Source organism: Phoenix dactylifera, chromosome 14 (assembly GCF_009389715.1).
Source record: "Phoenix dactylifera cultivar Barhee BC4 chromosome 14, palm_55x_up_171113_PBpolish2nd_filt_p, whole genome shotgun sequence".
Classification (NCBI taxonomy): Eukaryota; Viridiplantae; Streptophyta; class Magnoliopsida; order Arecales; family Arecaceae; genus Phoenix; species Phoenix dactylifera.
The window spans coordinates 18,382,659-18,399,509 of NC_052405.1; the positions used below are offsets into that span (position 1 = coordinate 18,382,659).

Consider the following 16,851-nt stretch of genomic DNA (forward strand, 5'->3'; position numbering starts at 1 on the left):
CAGGTACTTCTCCTCTGTCCTCTTACTGCTTTAAATTTTCTTTAACATTGAGGACAATGTTAGATTTAGGTTTGGGGGTATTTTTACGCATTTTATAAAAAAAAAGGTTTTTAGTTAAAATTTTTGAAAAAAAAAAATATATACAACACACAAGGTATATAAAATCTAAGAGCCCAATGACTAGTTGGAAGTAGTGCAAAGTAAGTTCTTTTTATTAAGTTCCTTTTAGTGAGTTGTAAGCTAATTAGTGCTTTGAATTTCACAACACATCTGGCCTGCATTTTCTAAGGTATAGGTTCGATATTGTGTTGAGAATATGGTAGCAACCTCGAATCCTGATGAACCATCTTTTTCTGATCCAAAAAAAAAAAATGGTGGATTTAGTCAGGTACATCGAAAAGGGCTACCTACTGTCAAAGGTCAGCAGGCCTGTGATGAGGAACCCGAGCATAGGTCCGTAGAGGAGTCTTAATGCCCGACACCTCATGCCAATTGGTGTGAGAATTGTCGACTAATTGCTCGCTACATGGAGGAATCATCACAGGAGTAAAAGTGCACAATATATACATTATCATTTCTCTTTAATGCAAAAAAAAAACAAAAAAAAAACAAAAAAAAATGAAAATGAAAAAAAAAAATGTATATTGACCTTAAGAAAGACAATAGTGTGAAAGCCGTCGTTGTAAAAATTCGAGTAAATTGGAATATTACAGATAAATCCCATGAGGTATTAAAGTAAACATCCACAGCTCTCGAAATCCTGCAGAAAAGATGATTTTGAATCAGCAAATAGGTCTTGTCCGACCAATTCTTGGAAACTACTAATATTAGCGATATTTTGGAGATCCAAAACCTTAGCTTGTGCATGGTCCAAACTTCACTGAGCACTCAAGTATAAATAAGTCTTACAACTTCCTAACGGAAAACCTAATAACTTCAACTTAAATTGCATACTAACCTAGAAATTGGGCTACTTAGTAATTAAAACCTTGTGTGCTTTTGAAATTCTTATCAGTTATGTACTTGAAATTAGACTTTCATTTCACAAACCAAATTTTATTTTGGGATTGAAGTTTGTGGGTAACTTCACTGCAAACTCTCACGAGACAACACTCGTCCATTAGGGTAACCTAGGGGTTTAACGGCTTGTTGCACGTGCTAAGTGCAGTCGTAATGCTCTACGAAAGTGAGTATTTATCTTAGTTCATGTATATTTATATATATGTAATAAATAAAACTTTTGCACTCTCATTTTATCATTGTCGCACTAAATTGCTAGAGACTAGCAATAAGCTGGTAGGAGGGTGTGATGAGAGCACAAAAGTGCAATCGTCTGACCATTTTAATTAGTATTTTAGCTAATTATTAATAATAAAATTAACTAATTAACGTGGTATTTGTGTTTGAGTGCAGTAATCCAAGAAACCAATTAACATTAGGTTTGAGCCCAATGCCCGGCAGCCCGAGCTCAAGTCAAGCCAGCATCTTCCAGGGCCTGCACATCCTGACTTCATCCCACTATACATCACAACATCGCGAGCACCTCCATGTCCGCATCCAATGACCCAGATCAGCATCATCCATGCCTTCCTTTCTTGCACCCAACGCGGCTCCAGCCCCTCAACCGCGATCACAGCAGCATCCCAGCACATTCCAGCTTCACCCCGTGCTAAAGAATGAAAGAAGGAAGTAGGAAGCTTCCAGCAGCTGTCCATCTCCCGTTCCACCGCGTGCCAGATCCCGCACCGCTTCCTCCGCGATACCTCCAGTGATTCCCATGCCATGAACGCCCCAATCCATTGACCCAAAGAAGGAAACCTCTCTTCCGCACCAGCCCGCCTCTCAACCAAGGTCCAAAGAAGGAATCATGAGCCGGAATCCCAGCCTCCACGCCATCAACGCGTTCACAGCAAATCTCAGCTCCCAGCATCGCGGCCGAGCCGGATTCGAGATCCCAGCGCCTTCCTTCCGCATCAGCCCGTCCGCGTTCATCAAGCATCCAGCAACCGTCTGTGGGCCAAAGAAGAAGATGGATATTCTTCCATCTGTGAAGCATTCCTCCCGGTGATCCCGCACCGCGTCGCCATCTTCCTTCTCCATTTGAAGATCCCGTGCCAGCATCGCTTCCAATCCGGTGATCTCCTTCCTCTGCATCGGAATCCCAGCCGTGATCCACTCCTTCCACGATCCGAATCCCAGCTCATCCCGCCTCTGCACCCATGGATCCACGGCATCCCGTAATCCACATGCTCCCAGCGCCCGGATCTCGTCCGTGATCGACTCCTCCCCGCGTCCTCACCGCGTCTGCCATCTTCCTTCCGCATCAGGCCCGTCCGCGGCTATAAAAGGAGAAGGAGGAAGAGAAGAGGGGGGAGCTCGGTTGGAGGTGGAGGCCAAGAGAGGAGTCGGCTGGGTGTTGAGAAGAAGAAACAGAGCAAGTGCTCTGTTCTTGGGAAGAAGAAGAACATAAAAAAATTATTTTATGTTGGAAGTCCACCGTGGGAGTGGGAGAGAAAGAGAAGTGATTTTTTTCTTTGTTTTCTTTTCTTTATTTTATTTGCAAAATAGGGGAGTATTAGGCCTCTAATCTCCACTTTTATTTGTAATCAGTTTTCTTTTTATAAAATCCATCAATTTTCTTTTATGCAATCTATGTTCTAAGTTTCAGTTTAATTCCTGCAATTTATTTTATTTGTACTGAAAATCTTATTTAAATATTTTTCTTTGCTGCTTGACTGCTACTCTGCATTACATTCTCAATTACAAAGTTTTCTTTCTTTCTTTTGTTTATTCTTCAAGTAGAAAACATTCTCTAGTAGACCAGAGAATCATTCAAACATCCCCGACGTAATGTTTTCCTTTGATCATTCAAAAATCAATTTTGAATCCGAGTGAACGTTTTTATTTTTAAGCAACTCCAATCGCCTCCCTGTGGATCGACCTCTTACAACCACTATTCTTCGAGTAGGAAAGGTAAGAGTAGAAATTTAAATTTAACTTCTGTTCGTCGGTTCTAACAACGATTTGTCTAACATATTTTTAGTTAGACAGGAAAGGACGAACAATTAACACAACTATTGAGGCTATATCAAATTAGAAATGCAAATTAACTTGATACATCATTGATAAATGGCACACCCTCGATACACTCATGATACATTAGGATTATATGGTCAAAACCACTCTCAAGATTGATAAACGATATAAATTTGTAATAGAGAATGGTAGAAAGCTTAAGAATTCATTTTGACAAAGTTTCACGTTAAAAATACCTAAAAGGGCAATTCGGTAATTTCTACTGTTAAGGGTATGAAACTTTATTGTGCCATGCATCATAATTTGCTTGGAATATCATATTGTTGTTTCAATGTGCATAACTAACCTTCAAAGTGCAGAAAAATATGGTTAGAGTCGACCCCAATTAGTTTGGAGTCGACCCCGATACGTTTGGCACGCCTTTGGAACACTTGGCACAAAGTAGGAGTCGATCCTAGAAGAGGTGGAGTCGATCCCGGCACATCAAGAAACATTCTGGCATATTCTAGCACTTATGGCACGGATGAACAGTACTTGGGTCGACCCAAGTGAAAGTTGAGTCGACCCCATCCTCAAGCCTCAAGAAATAAAGTCTCTGGAATCCCTGAGAGGGTCGACCCTAACTGAACTTGAGTAGACCCAACCTTGGGTCGACCCAACCTTGAGTCGACCCAACCTTGAGTCGACCCCAGAAAAAGTTGAGTCGACCCTAGATTGAAATGTCAAGAAAACAAGTCTCTGGAATCCCTGAGAGGGTCAACCCAAGTGGAAATTGAGTCGACCCAACTGATCCTTGAGTCGACCCAAAAAGAGTTGAGTCGACCCAAGTGAAGGAAGGCTGAAATACAAGGTTCTGGATTTTCTGAGAGGGCCGATCCAAGAAAAGCTTGAGCTGACCCAAGTCTGATGAACAGTGGTTTGGGTCGACCCCAGAAAAGTTTGGGTCGACCCAAGCACGGGCAGAAGCATAACGGCTAGTTGTGCAGAAGTACTTTTTGGACTCCCAACGGCTATAAACGGCTAGTTTCTTCAATCCAACGGTCAGGAAGGACTATTTGGAGGTTGGAGAAGTATTTAAGAGGGAGTATTCATCAGAGGAAGTAAGCTTTGGAAAATACATCAAGTACATTCAAGAGAATACCCTAGCAAGGCAAGCTTCATTCAATTGCTTCATTCAAAGAGCCAAAAGGAAGTGGTTGAGCAGATTCCAAGAGACATTAAGAGCTCCACCAACCCTTGAAGAGTGAAGCAATCGTGACAAAGAAGAAAAGAGCCTTATTAAAGGGATAACTATATTCTAAACTCTTCTTTGTTGCTCATAATTGTTTTATTTGCTCATTTAGGAGCTTTAGTTCCTTGTTCTTTATTCTTGTTGTAAGATTTGTTGGTAAGCCCGTAAAACCAACATTGTAGGTTGTTGGTAAGCCCGTAAAACCAACGTAGGTTGTTGGTAAGCCCGTAAAACCAACGTAGGTTGTTGGTAAGCCCGTAAAACCAACGTAGGTTGTTGGTAAGCCCGTAAAACCAACGTAGGTTGTTGGTGAACCCGTAAAACCAATTGTGAAGGTTCGTTGGTGAACCCGTAAAACCAACATAGATTTTTGGTGATCCCGAAAAACCAAAGTGTAAAGGTTTTTGGATTGTGAGCCCGAAAAACAATCCAACTGTAATCCGCGGGATTATAGTGAATTCCCAAGGGGTCGCTTGGGGAGTGGACGTAGGTGCTTAGGAGAGCACCGAACCACTATATTTCTTGTGTGTTTGCTTTATGTATTGTCTTACTTTACTACAATTACTTACTCATCAATTAACTCGATTAAGGAATCAAAAAGTTAGAAAAACCAATTCACCCCCCCTCTTGGCTTGTCACCTTGGACAACATCGGGGGTGCTTGACGAGTGGAGGAGGCATGGTGGAGGAAATTTTTATTGAGATTTTCAAACAATTGCCATGCCTCATGGTCACTTTTGAGCATGAAAGTTTTTCCACAAGAAGCATCAACCATCTGAGGGTTTCGTTCATACAATCCATCATAAAAGCATTGCACTAATTGCCATTTAGGTATTTGATGATGCGGGCATTTTTGGAGTAAGTCTCTAAATTTTTTCCATGTTTCATGAAATTCTTTTCCGTCAGATTGGAAGAAGCTTGTGATCGCACGCCTAAATTGATTTGTTCTTCCTATGGAAAAATATTTCTTTAGAAATTCATGTTGCATTTGGGCCCATGAGAGGATAGAATTGGCTTCTAATGAATGGAGCCATTATTTAGCTCTATCCTTAAGGAAAAAAAGGAAACAACCTAAGTTTCAGAGCATCATCAGTGAAGTTCTGAATTTTGACAGTGGTGCAGATCTCAAGGAACTCATCAAAATGTTTGTATGGGTCTTCATTGTTGAGTCCATAAAAAGAGAGAAGCATTTGGATGACACTAGACTTAATTTCAAACTGTACAGCAACAGTGGTATCAGGTAGTCGAATATAAGATGGAGCGGTATAAATGGAAGGAGTAAAGTACTCCTTTAACAACTTGGGTTGTTCTTCAGCTATCTCAACAGGTGGAGCAGATCCTATGGTTCTATAGGTGCGGATTTCGGCTCGAAGGGCTCTAATATAACGCTCTATTTTAGAATCAAAAGGTTATTCAGGAGATCTAGAACGACACCCTAGCATACACTAATACTTTTTGGATCAGTCGAGTACAGTCAAGCATGCACTAAAAGAAAAATACATCAAATCCTTGTATTTGCCCTAAAATCACTAGACAGCTCCTAACTGGTTTGAAGAGGGCACCTAAGCCTCCAATCCGGTCTAATGAACTGAGTTGACCAGGTAAGCTCCCAAGTAAGTGGGGGGGTTACGATGCGTTGCAAAGGTCCCACTTAAAAACCACTTGCCTCGAACAGATGAACTGTCTCCCTTATAGGGATAAACCTTGCCTAGACATCAACTGAGCCACAAAGCAAAATTGGTACAACTTTCGGTGATCTTCGTCCTATTGAGCTCGAATGTCCCTAGGGGCCAACGTCTAATTGTTTTTAATTAAAGTGATAGCTATGTGCGAATTGGTTCATCTAATTTAGGCAAGAATCTGGTGATGAAATTCAGTTCTTATCTTGTTGGGGTGATTGCCCTTACTATGTGCGGATTTATTGGTGTATGTGTATCAAGCATGCATTCACACTTTTGCTGAAATTAAAATCAAACAATCACCACAAAATTTCAAGCTAATTGGGAATCAATTTAAATAAGAAAGATTTAGAAATTACCAAAGAGAATTTTTCCAGCAATTTTTTTTTTATATAGGCAAACCCTCTACAGCATTCTTTTTCCAGCAGTTCCCTTTTTGATCGTCCTAGATTTCTTCTTCAATTCCTGATCAAATAATACCAAGAGAAAAATCAAAAATTAGTAAGAAAAAAAAAGAGATAAGAAAAGCAACAAAAATAGAAAATATTTTTATTTTATTTTAGATATATATTATTTTTGAAAGTAATTTTTTTTTATGAAGAGAAAAACAACTATGCTAGCAATCCCCGGCAACGGCGCCAAAAATTGATAGTCAACTTTAAAGACCACGCAATAGCACGTATCTGGTAGAATAGTGATTACGGGTATCGATCCACAGAAATTGGAGTCAGTTGTTTTCTTAAAAATATTTGAAAAGGAGAGTTTGTGAAGAATACTATACTAAGCAATTTAATAAGAAATACAATTAAAAAGATATCAGTTTGAGGAAACCTAGGGTAAGGAATTCACCACTATCATAGGAATAAAGATTAATGATATTTTTAATTTATTCTTGGATTAACATGCAAATTGGCTACAAGCCTAATAAGCATTCAAATAGAAATTCACAAAAGCAATTTAAGAAAAATCCATCTTCAGTTGGCATGAGATGTCAACCCTAAACTAAAGTGGTAGGATACCGCATCTTTCCTAAGCATGGATTATCTCATTCTTACTTAGTGATCATGAAGAATACTTGCATAAACATCATACTTAAAATCACAGACCCTAAGTATGAGGTAAAAGGATATTCAATAAGATCAATTAGGTTCATACAATTTCAAAAATAAAATAAAAAAAATACAAGAACCGTTGTCGCCTTTGTTAGGGCTGCATCCAGCCCTAGTGCAGAGCTTAGCCTTCCATGGTATGGGGGGTAGCAGCAGCGACGCAGAAGGCCATCACGATCGGGTTCCACCCTACCTCATCCCCACTGGCTTTTCTCTTCTCCAGAACTAACAATTGATGGAATATTCTATGCTCTCAAAACTGCTGCCCCTGTTCAACGTCGACTCCCCATTTTATAAGCTACCAACTCCTCCTCTCTCCTCCCCTGTTTCCTTTGTGGTTGTTCCCAGTGGAGGCTTGATCATATCCGCGGATGTTGGGATGCACGCGGGCAAGACGCGTGAGCGAAGATCATGGGATTCGGCTTCAGAAGTTCATCGCTATAGCTGCGGATGGCTGGCTAGCTCGGGCGATTACTTGCAGCTGGCTAGGATCAATCCGGAAGATTGCTGGGGCGTGGATAACGGGGACGATGCACACGGCTGAAAGAGCTATTCGGGATGCTCATCTGGTTGCTGGGAGTGGGATATCCGGATGGCTTTTTGAGTTAGATCCATGGGTGAGCAGCTGGGAGGATGGAGTCGGATCCATGCGGACAGTGGATGGATGCTGCTGGTTTGGATTTGGTTCGGAAGAAGTGAAGAGCCGTGAGCTGGGATTTGATCTCGAACGCTTCGAGTGGGAAGATTCGTTCGGCTGGGAACAGAAAAACTCTTCCGTGATGCTCGGAATGGCTGGAAAACAGGAGATGATTCATGGGATTCGGCAGCTTGGGCGTTGGATAAAAATCAGGGAGTGAAGGTGCTGAAGTTAATCCGGATGTTGGGACTCTCTTCCGAAGTAAGAGAAGGTTGTGAGCTCATCCGTGAATAGGGGCGAGATGATGTGGAAGCCGATCTTGGATGGGAGGAATCCGGAAGAAGATCTGGAAGGAGATCAAATCTGGAAGATGGTTTGAGAATTAAGATCTAGAAGATCTGGAAGATCTTGCTGGAAATCTTAGATTTGCTGGAGAATTAAGAATGGGAGGGAGTTTGGGACTTATCCGAAGCAGGGGATAAGATTGTAATCTGAACGGGAGAAAGTCTGGATTCGGTTTCGTGAGAGGATGGGCGCGAGGGAAATCTGGGAAGGTTCACTGGCTTGATCCGAAGAAGAGGAAAGAGGCTGTCGCGAATGAGAACAATCCGGAGAAGATGGGATCTTGGCTCTATCTTGGTTCCGAGTGACATGCAAACGGGCTGAAGAGAGAGACTCAGATTGGTTGAAGCTAAAACAGGGGAGGATGACGTGGAAGCTTTGGATGCGGAAGGGAAGGACGTGCACATGACTGAGATGCGAATGGGTGTGGTCGGTTGGGTTCCAACATGGATGAGAGAAGTTTGTTATGTTCTTTGGACATCGGAGGGAAGAGTGACGTGGAACATGGGAGATAATGTGTGAGACTTCACATGTGGATGGCTTGCACGTGAAAGGGTAACTTCATGCACACGTGGAGGAAAGCAATCCACACATGGAACAGGTTGGGACTAATTGGTGAATGGGATGACTTGACCTGCACATATTAGACTCGACCAATAAAAATAAAGAAAATCAATCAAACTTGAATAATTTATTTAAAATGAAATGATAAAGGAGAACACATTTTCTCATGTTTAAATTTAAAATATGTACCTAAAAATAATAATAAGTGCTATGTAAAATAGATAACTTTATTCATTATTTAGCACTTATCACACCCCCAACCTACATTTTGCTAGTCCTCGAGCAAAATAAAAAACTAACTCATTTTTGCAGGAATCGCGATTGCATTTACCATATGCAATAAGGCTTTAAACTCCTAGGTGGCCCTAGTGGATAAGTTTTGTCTCGTGAGGGTTTCCGGCGCAGCTACCCACAAACTGCTGTCGAAAGAATTTATTTTATTATTTTATAAAATCTAATTTCAAATGCATTAATTGCCAAGAATTTCAAAAGCACACAAAATTTTAATTACTAAGTTAGCCCAAATTCTAGGTCAGTATGAAATTTAAGTTGAAGTCATTAAGTTTCTATTAAAGAGTTGTAAGGCTTATTTATACTTGGGTGCTCGATGATATCTGGACCACATACAAGCTAAGGCTTTAGATCTCCAAAATACTGCTAAAACTAGTAGTTTCCAAGAATTGATTGGATAAGACCTAATCACTGATTCAAAATACTGCTAAAGCTAGTGTCCTAAGCCAAGACAAGGTGGTCTTCTTTAGGACAAGAGGATTAGAAGCAAATTTAGAAAGAAGAAGAAAATTAGAAAGGAAGGAAAGCAAGCTATTAGAGTTCTTTAGAAGAATTCTGCATTAAGGATCAAAGTCTTTGGAGCTAAAGTCTTAAATCAAGTTTTCGTGTGGATCATCATTGAAGGGCGGACACTTGGATGCCTCGTGGAGATCATTCATATTGGATTAGCATTAGAGGTATTCTTTTATTCCTATATTTATATTTATATATTATTTGATTATTATCATAAAGATGATCTAGGCTTATAAGGGTTTCATATTAAGGGACTTTATTAAAAAAAATTTAAAATTTCTAGCTTCCGCTGCCCATTATAACATGATAAAACCTTTCATCAGGGTCGACTCCAAACTCCTTGGGGTCGACTCTAACCCTGTTTTTTGCACTTAAAGATTAGTTTAGCACATTGAAGTAATAAAAAGATACTCCAATTAAAGTGATGAAGTATGGCACATTCAAGTTTCATTTCTTTAATTAACAGAAATACGGAAATACCTTATCAAGAGAAACTTCACTCTTAGTTTGATCAAACTGAAAATTATATTTTCTCTCAAGTTCCTCTAGTAGAATTATCATTGGATGAGTTCTCGAAGGTCATATTAAACATTGTAGATGAATGTATTAAGTTCGTTGGATGTATCGAGAGTGTATCACTTCTCTCTTCATTGAGTATCTATTTACTTGATTAACTTTGTTAATTATATTGGTACTTTTCTATGGCCTTCATGGTTTTGTAAACATCAAAATAACATTGTGATTTTTACCATATAACCCCTAAAGTAATCTTTAGGAATATCAAAATTTTAAATAGAACTAGAATAATTAAATTAATTATAAATTTAATTATAATAATCTAACAAATAACTCTGAGACTCGAACTCTATGTTTGACTTATCAGAGGCTAAGCACCCTGTAGCTCTAAAAGAAAAAACAAAAGAGATGGTGCAAGCTTTATATCCCAATCAGAATTCTCTACACTCATACCAATATTGATAAACTAAATTTAAAATAGAGATTAGCTGTAAACCATATCAAAATGCAGAAAAATCACAAAACATTTTGCTGATTATTCAACATAGCTCAAATATATCCATATAAATATGCACACATAAATGTAAATCATCAAACATAGAACTCATTTCAAGAAAATATATCAGACATATCATCAAACTAAAACTTTTTATTCAACGGTGATTTCATATAACTTATTTTTCATTATTAATCAGATTTTTAATTAATAATTATCTTTTTGATTTGGACTATCGATGGTCACACTTCGGCGTGTGACTATGAAAGCACAATTCTGCACTTCAGTCTATTGTAGCAAACCAGAATATCCGTGCTTTGGCCCGTAGTGGCAAACCATAATATCGTGTTTCGGCTATGGTGGCAAACAAAAATATCTATATATCAGCCCAAGATGGCAAACCAATGTGTCACAATTCATTCTGTGACTGGCAATCTATAACGTGTCTTGTCAAAATCCTCTCATTCAGAAATCAAATTGTTCAACATCATCCATACAAAAGAAAATATAATTTTATATTATATTTCTTGGCAAATTCAAAATAACCAGCATCTGTTCCAAACAACCAAAATTATATTCCAAACAACCATAATCACTCATATTTTATACGTCTATACTACAAAGAGGGAGTCAAATTTGGAGTGTAGCCAAGCCTAAATCCAGTTGCCTCTATCATCGTTGGATCGGTATGGATCTTGATATCCAGAAATCCGCCATCAACAATAGCCTCTCCATCTTTATATCCAAAAAAAAAGACAGAGTTATTACTAGGACGGAACAATGCTCATACCTTTTTCGTTCTCATTCAAGTATAATACTCATTTTTCATAAGATAGGATGTGACGCTACCTTCTTTCTCTCCGCAGCCCTAGGCTAGACCACTATGTATTTATTTCAGCCGGTGTGATCCAATGGAGTGGAAACAAATATTATAAAGATGGTGGCATTAACACCAAAAATAGTTCACGTGAATAAACATTGTGCAAGAATACCTAGCCAAAGAAAGAGCTATAGAACACCATGAGTCTGTAAAATCTTTCAAATAAACTATACATTTTTCCTACAGTGGTATGCAAAGTATTACATTATGAGTCCCCTCTATCTGCAGCACATTGATTACTATGAGCTTCCTCGCTTGCTTCATGGAGGTAATTCTCCAAATGTGCATACTTCAATTGTTTCAAAAAGTTAGCATGGTGAGAAATATAGAAAAACAATAAACAATTGAATTGATCAAGAAATTAAAAAAATGTATAATTATTAATGCATAACTAGATCTGTAAATGATACATTTGCCCATGCACATTGACACTTGTAAATAGTCCTAGTTTGTGGTGTAGCCAGAAACACTACTAAATGGTCATTCTATGGCCGTGTGGCCAACATACTATGCAACATGAAGCTTGAGGAACATGTACGTGGAATAAATGTGCATTGCCACATGCAGCTATGAAGGACCCATTGTATCAAAGACTATATAAACAAAACACATGCATAAAACCCATGTAAAAATATATAATACTTGATCCACATAATATGCCCCTAAAAAGAAAGGTAGATGACATATCAAACATGTTTGTATTATGATCCACATAAATATATTAAATAGATAGGATAATTAATCGTACACAAAGCTTATACATATTTATTTTAAGAAAAAATTGATAGAGATTGAATATTAATTATATCTATATTTTTTCTATCTAAATATGGATATAAGTCTGATACTTTTTGGATATATTTCAGATCTCGAGTGAAATACAATAATAAAAGCTAAATAGATGACATGGCCATAAAAGATAGATACAAAATCCACATTGCATCTGATGCACCTTAGGTAATTATTACCTACGATATAATTATAAAACTTACATAAAAATGGATTAAACCAAGAATTTGAATATTTATCTAATCTGATTTCTATTTAAAATATATTAAAAATTAAAACATAACATATATAATACAAAGTGTTCAATGTTTTCCGGTAAATACCATTATTACTTTCTAACTATAGTATGAATGAAAAGAATCATGAATTATCTTTTCTAAAGAAGTTTTCAAAAAAAGTAGATTTGTAGGAATATAATAAATTATCGATATTTTTAAATATTTTCTAAAAACTTTAAATATTATAAAGAAAGTTATTCTCTTTTTCTTTTTTTTAAAAAGAAGAGGATTTAATTTTTTGAGAGTAATTAATTATTAAAATATGAAATACCATGACATATTTGAGAATACCATAATAGAATCTCAGTGAAATGTTCTTTAGATTTGTAAAATATAACCATACAGAATCTGAGTAAATCTTTTCTTTATATTTGTACTTATCTCAAACCCCATTTTATTGGAGATAAATAGACCACCATCCCTCTCTTCCCCTCCATCCAGAAGCACCCAAACAACCTCCATTTCTTCTTTTCCTCGATTTTGGTTGAAGACAACCTCCATTTCTAGTACCATAGGTACAACTACAATGAACAATATGATCACCACCAAACTCTTGCCATCCACTTTCTTTACCATGGGCATGCCTTCAATGAGCCAATTCACTGTCGAGACCCTCCTCAGCCCCACCCTCCTCTTCCTCACCTTTCTATTCTTCTTTTTTCTTCTCCACCCCTCCGTCCAAACCATACTTATGAGTTTCAAGGATTGTCGTCTTCCTCCAGGTTCGACATCTTGGACAATATTTGGTAGCCTCCTCACAATGCTCCGCCATAAGCCTCACTTCCGTTGGATCTTAAAAATTGCTGAGGGAAAGGACATCACATGCATCCGCCTTGGCAGTACTCATGTCATTGTTGTGAACTCTCCAGAGCTTAGCCGTGAGTTTCTTAAAAAACAAGATGCAAATTTTGCATCAAGGCCGCTAACCATGGCCACTGAGTACTCTGGTCGGAATTTTCTCTCGGTTGTCATCGCTCCTTGGGGCGAGCAATGGAAAAAAATGAGAAGGGTGGTGGCATCAGAGATCCTCAACACTTCAAGGCTCCATTGGCAATCAAAGCTACGCACTGAGGAGATCGACCATATTGTCAAGTATATACATAACCAATGCGAGAAATTGGAGGAACCCGTTATCAATGTTAGGCTTGCAACACGATACTACACTGGCAACACTATAAGGAGGATGATATTTGGAGTAAGGCATTTTGGCGAGGGTGGAGAGTATGGAGGACCGGGCAAGGAGGAGCTGGAGCATGTGGATGCGGCATTCAAGGTGCTATCTTTTATCTATGCCTTTTGTGCATCAGATTTTATGCCATGGTTGAGGTGGTTGGACATTGATGGGCATGAAAGGAACATGAAGGAGGCCATAAGGGTGATAAACAAATATCACGATCCTATTATTGAGGAAAGGATGCAAAAGTGGAGAGGTGAGAAGGAGAAAGAGGTTAAAGGGGCTAAGAGGGAAGTGGAGGACCTCCTTGATGTTTTCATTTCATTGAAAGATAACAAAGGGAGACCTTTGCTGACAATGGAGGAGGTCAAGGCTCAATGTCAGGTAAGATTCTTTTTCACAATATTTATTTGGATTATTTTTGAGTAAAATTGAAGATAGACCACCAATAGTTTTACTGCCTACTTGTTACACATTTCGATTTTAGAGTCACCGATCTTCCATAACCTTGTCGGTTTTTTATATAACCGTGTAGATGAAGAATTTTAATTTGTTGTGGCTGATGAATGGAAAAACAATCTCACCTTGCAGGAACTAGTCTTTGCAACTGTAGACAACCCATCCAATATAGCCGAATGGTCATTGGCCGAGCTACTGAATCGACCTGAGATCCTTCAGAAAGCCATGGAAGAGTTGGACCGAGTGGTTGGAAAGGACAGGCTGCTCCAAGAGTCTGACCTCCCCCAACTTCCTTACCTCAGGGCATGTGCTCGTGAAGGCCTTCGTCTCCACCCCGTGGCCCCCTTCAATCTGCCGCATGTCGCCTTGGCTGATGCCACTGTTGCCAATTACTTTATCCCAAAGGGGAGCCAAGTTCTGCTGAATCGAGTTGGGCTGGGCCGAAACGAAAAGGTCTGGGATGACGCACCCCGATTCAACCCAGACCGGCACTTGAAGAATGGGTCAACTGATGTTGGGCTTGCTGAACCAGACCTACTATTCATCTCATTCGGTACGGGCCGTCGTGGGTGCATGGGGGGTTCTTTAGGAAGCGTCATGACTTATATGCTACTAGGTAGGCTTCTTCAGGCATTTGATTGGAGCTTGGCACCGGGGGAGCTTGGTGTGGACCTCTCAGAGGATAATAGAAGCCTTTTTATGGCCAGACCTTTTCATGCTTGTGCTAAGCCACGACTGGCATTTTTAGCAAACTTATAAGTCCGAAAGATCAGTCCCATTGGCTCAACCCAGATCATTGTCAAACTTGAGAATAATCAATAAATGTATTTCAAAATTGGTTTACTTAGTCATATAACGAGCACATTTTTTTCAAAGCACCTCTAAGATACGTACCCTGAGTCGGAAGCACCTTTACGATCAGGAGTTACAGTCTTCTCTTGGTTTGTGATGTTGGTAACTCATATTAGAGAGAAAATATAGAAGTAGAAAAAAAGGTGGGGTTGACGCCCCTCCCTTGTAGCCTATGGTTCGATTGCAAAGTAGGTGGAGGAGCCACCCCGAGATTCACAAGCACTTGAGGAGGAGAGAGTAAAAGAGATAGAGGATAGAGGGAGATAGAAAAAGAAAAAGTGTGCGAAGAGAGGAGGGGTTTGACAGTACTTGGGGAAGAGATAGGAGGAAGAGAGAGAAAAGATATGGGAGGGACCCCCTATGATGAGTGGAGAGTCAATCATGTGTACATAAGAGAGGGTAACGGCCCCCTATGCCTCGTCGACTAAATGTGGTCTTTTGTGATGGAATATGGGGCTAGGGGGCTTTTCTAGAGTTTCATGCGTAATCCACATATATATTTGAATCCTCAAAGAATATTTCAATGAATATCATCAAATATTTTCCAGCCCAAACCTTAAACGATATTTTATAAATGAACCTGAACTTGACACCAAAATAATAAACTTCAAGCTATAAGTAACATCACAATACCCTATATCAAGTTGAACTTCCAAAATCACTTATATACTACTAAACAAATAATTACAATATACAATAATATTCCATGGCTAGTACTCAACTTAATTTTAGTCAAAATCTAATTTAAACATAACCTAAAATACAAATTGCTCCATCGAGAAAACTTTCAAAATAGTTTATTCATACTTTGGTTGCAAGCACAGTTAGTAGGATTCTAGTTTTAATAAGCATCTCAAACAAATTTTAGATAAGATAACATGAAATTACCAACAACATAAGCAAACAAAGATATTGGTTTGCCTAATTTCTACCCATCTTCCAAACTTTTTGATGAACCTAAGAATCCTAAATGCTACGCTCCATACGATTATTTTAATCACGATCTCTAGTAATCTTAAACCTAAGCTCTGATACCACTAAATCTACCACGCTCCGAACTCGGAGCGCAACAAACGTCGTACACTTGTACGGCAAAAAATACAGGGATGCAAGGCTACAAATAATATTAAAGCAATAACAAATTTTAATTTTTTTTTAATCAATAATTTATTCAAATCATTCTGACAATTGTTTCAATGTAACATGTGCTGACATAAATTAACTATTCTTGCTAGTCTAACTAAAATGCTAATAACTAAAAGTATTTTCAGAAAATTTAGCGCGCTCCCCAAATCACAAGCGATCATGCGTCTATGCATCTGGATCTAGAAAATAGAAAAATATAGTAATTAGCAACACTCACCCAGTAAGCAATATAACACCCCAAAGTGGGGACAAAGCATGTCAGATATTTAATTAAAACACAAAATAATGATTGAAAAATAAATCATCCATAATACATATTTTTCTTTCAATTTTTTTATTATTTCTATAAACTGATGCTAGAAACCAATATCAGGTTATGGCCATCTAACCCAGTGGCATGGATCGCACAAAATGCCAGAAGCCACTATTATTAACCACCGGTGGCAACCGTGTCCAAATATAAATATTTTAATCACCGGTGGTGCAGTATCGAAACCAGTTTCAAATAGATTATAAGTCGACAAGGCCAACGAATAATCTACATGAGCGGCCCAAAATGGATAACACAGACCAAAATGGATGAACACTGTCCAAAATGGATGAATTCAGACTAAATAAATGAACACGGCCCAAATAGATAAATAAGGCCCAAAATGAAGTTTTTCATCATGTTGAACTAAGCAACAAGGAGGAAGGGTGAAGAGGAAGATGAGAGGGAGGAGAGGCTGAAAGAGGTGGCTGATGGCCTCACGATGGCTCAGCCAGTAACTCATGAGTAACTCATGTTAGCACAGTGGCGCGAACAGTGGCACAGCCAGAGGCGAGTGTCGTAGTGGTTCGGCCATTCATCAGACAACAAA

The 16,851-nt window shown here is 38.8% G+C and overlaps 1 protein-coding gene across 1 annotated transcript; it reads left to right on the plus strand.

Annotated features, from left to right (window-relative positions):
• The first annotated feature begins 12,934 nt into the window (after positions 1-12,934).
• Positions 12,935-14,907, plus strand: LOC103720455 (tryptophan N-monooxygenase CYP79A68-like). Its single transcript, XM_008810161.3, has 2 exons — positions 12,935-13,918; positions 14,126-14,907. Exons 1-2 carry the CDS (start codon positions 12,935-12,937, stop codon positions 14,750-14,752), a joined length of 1,611 nt encoding a protein of 536 aa, XP_008808383.3. The 3' UTR covers positions 14,753-14,907.
• The last annotated feature ends 1,944 nt before the right edge of the window (positions 14,908-16,851 follow it).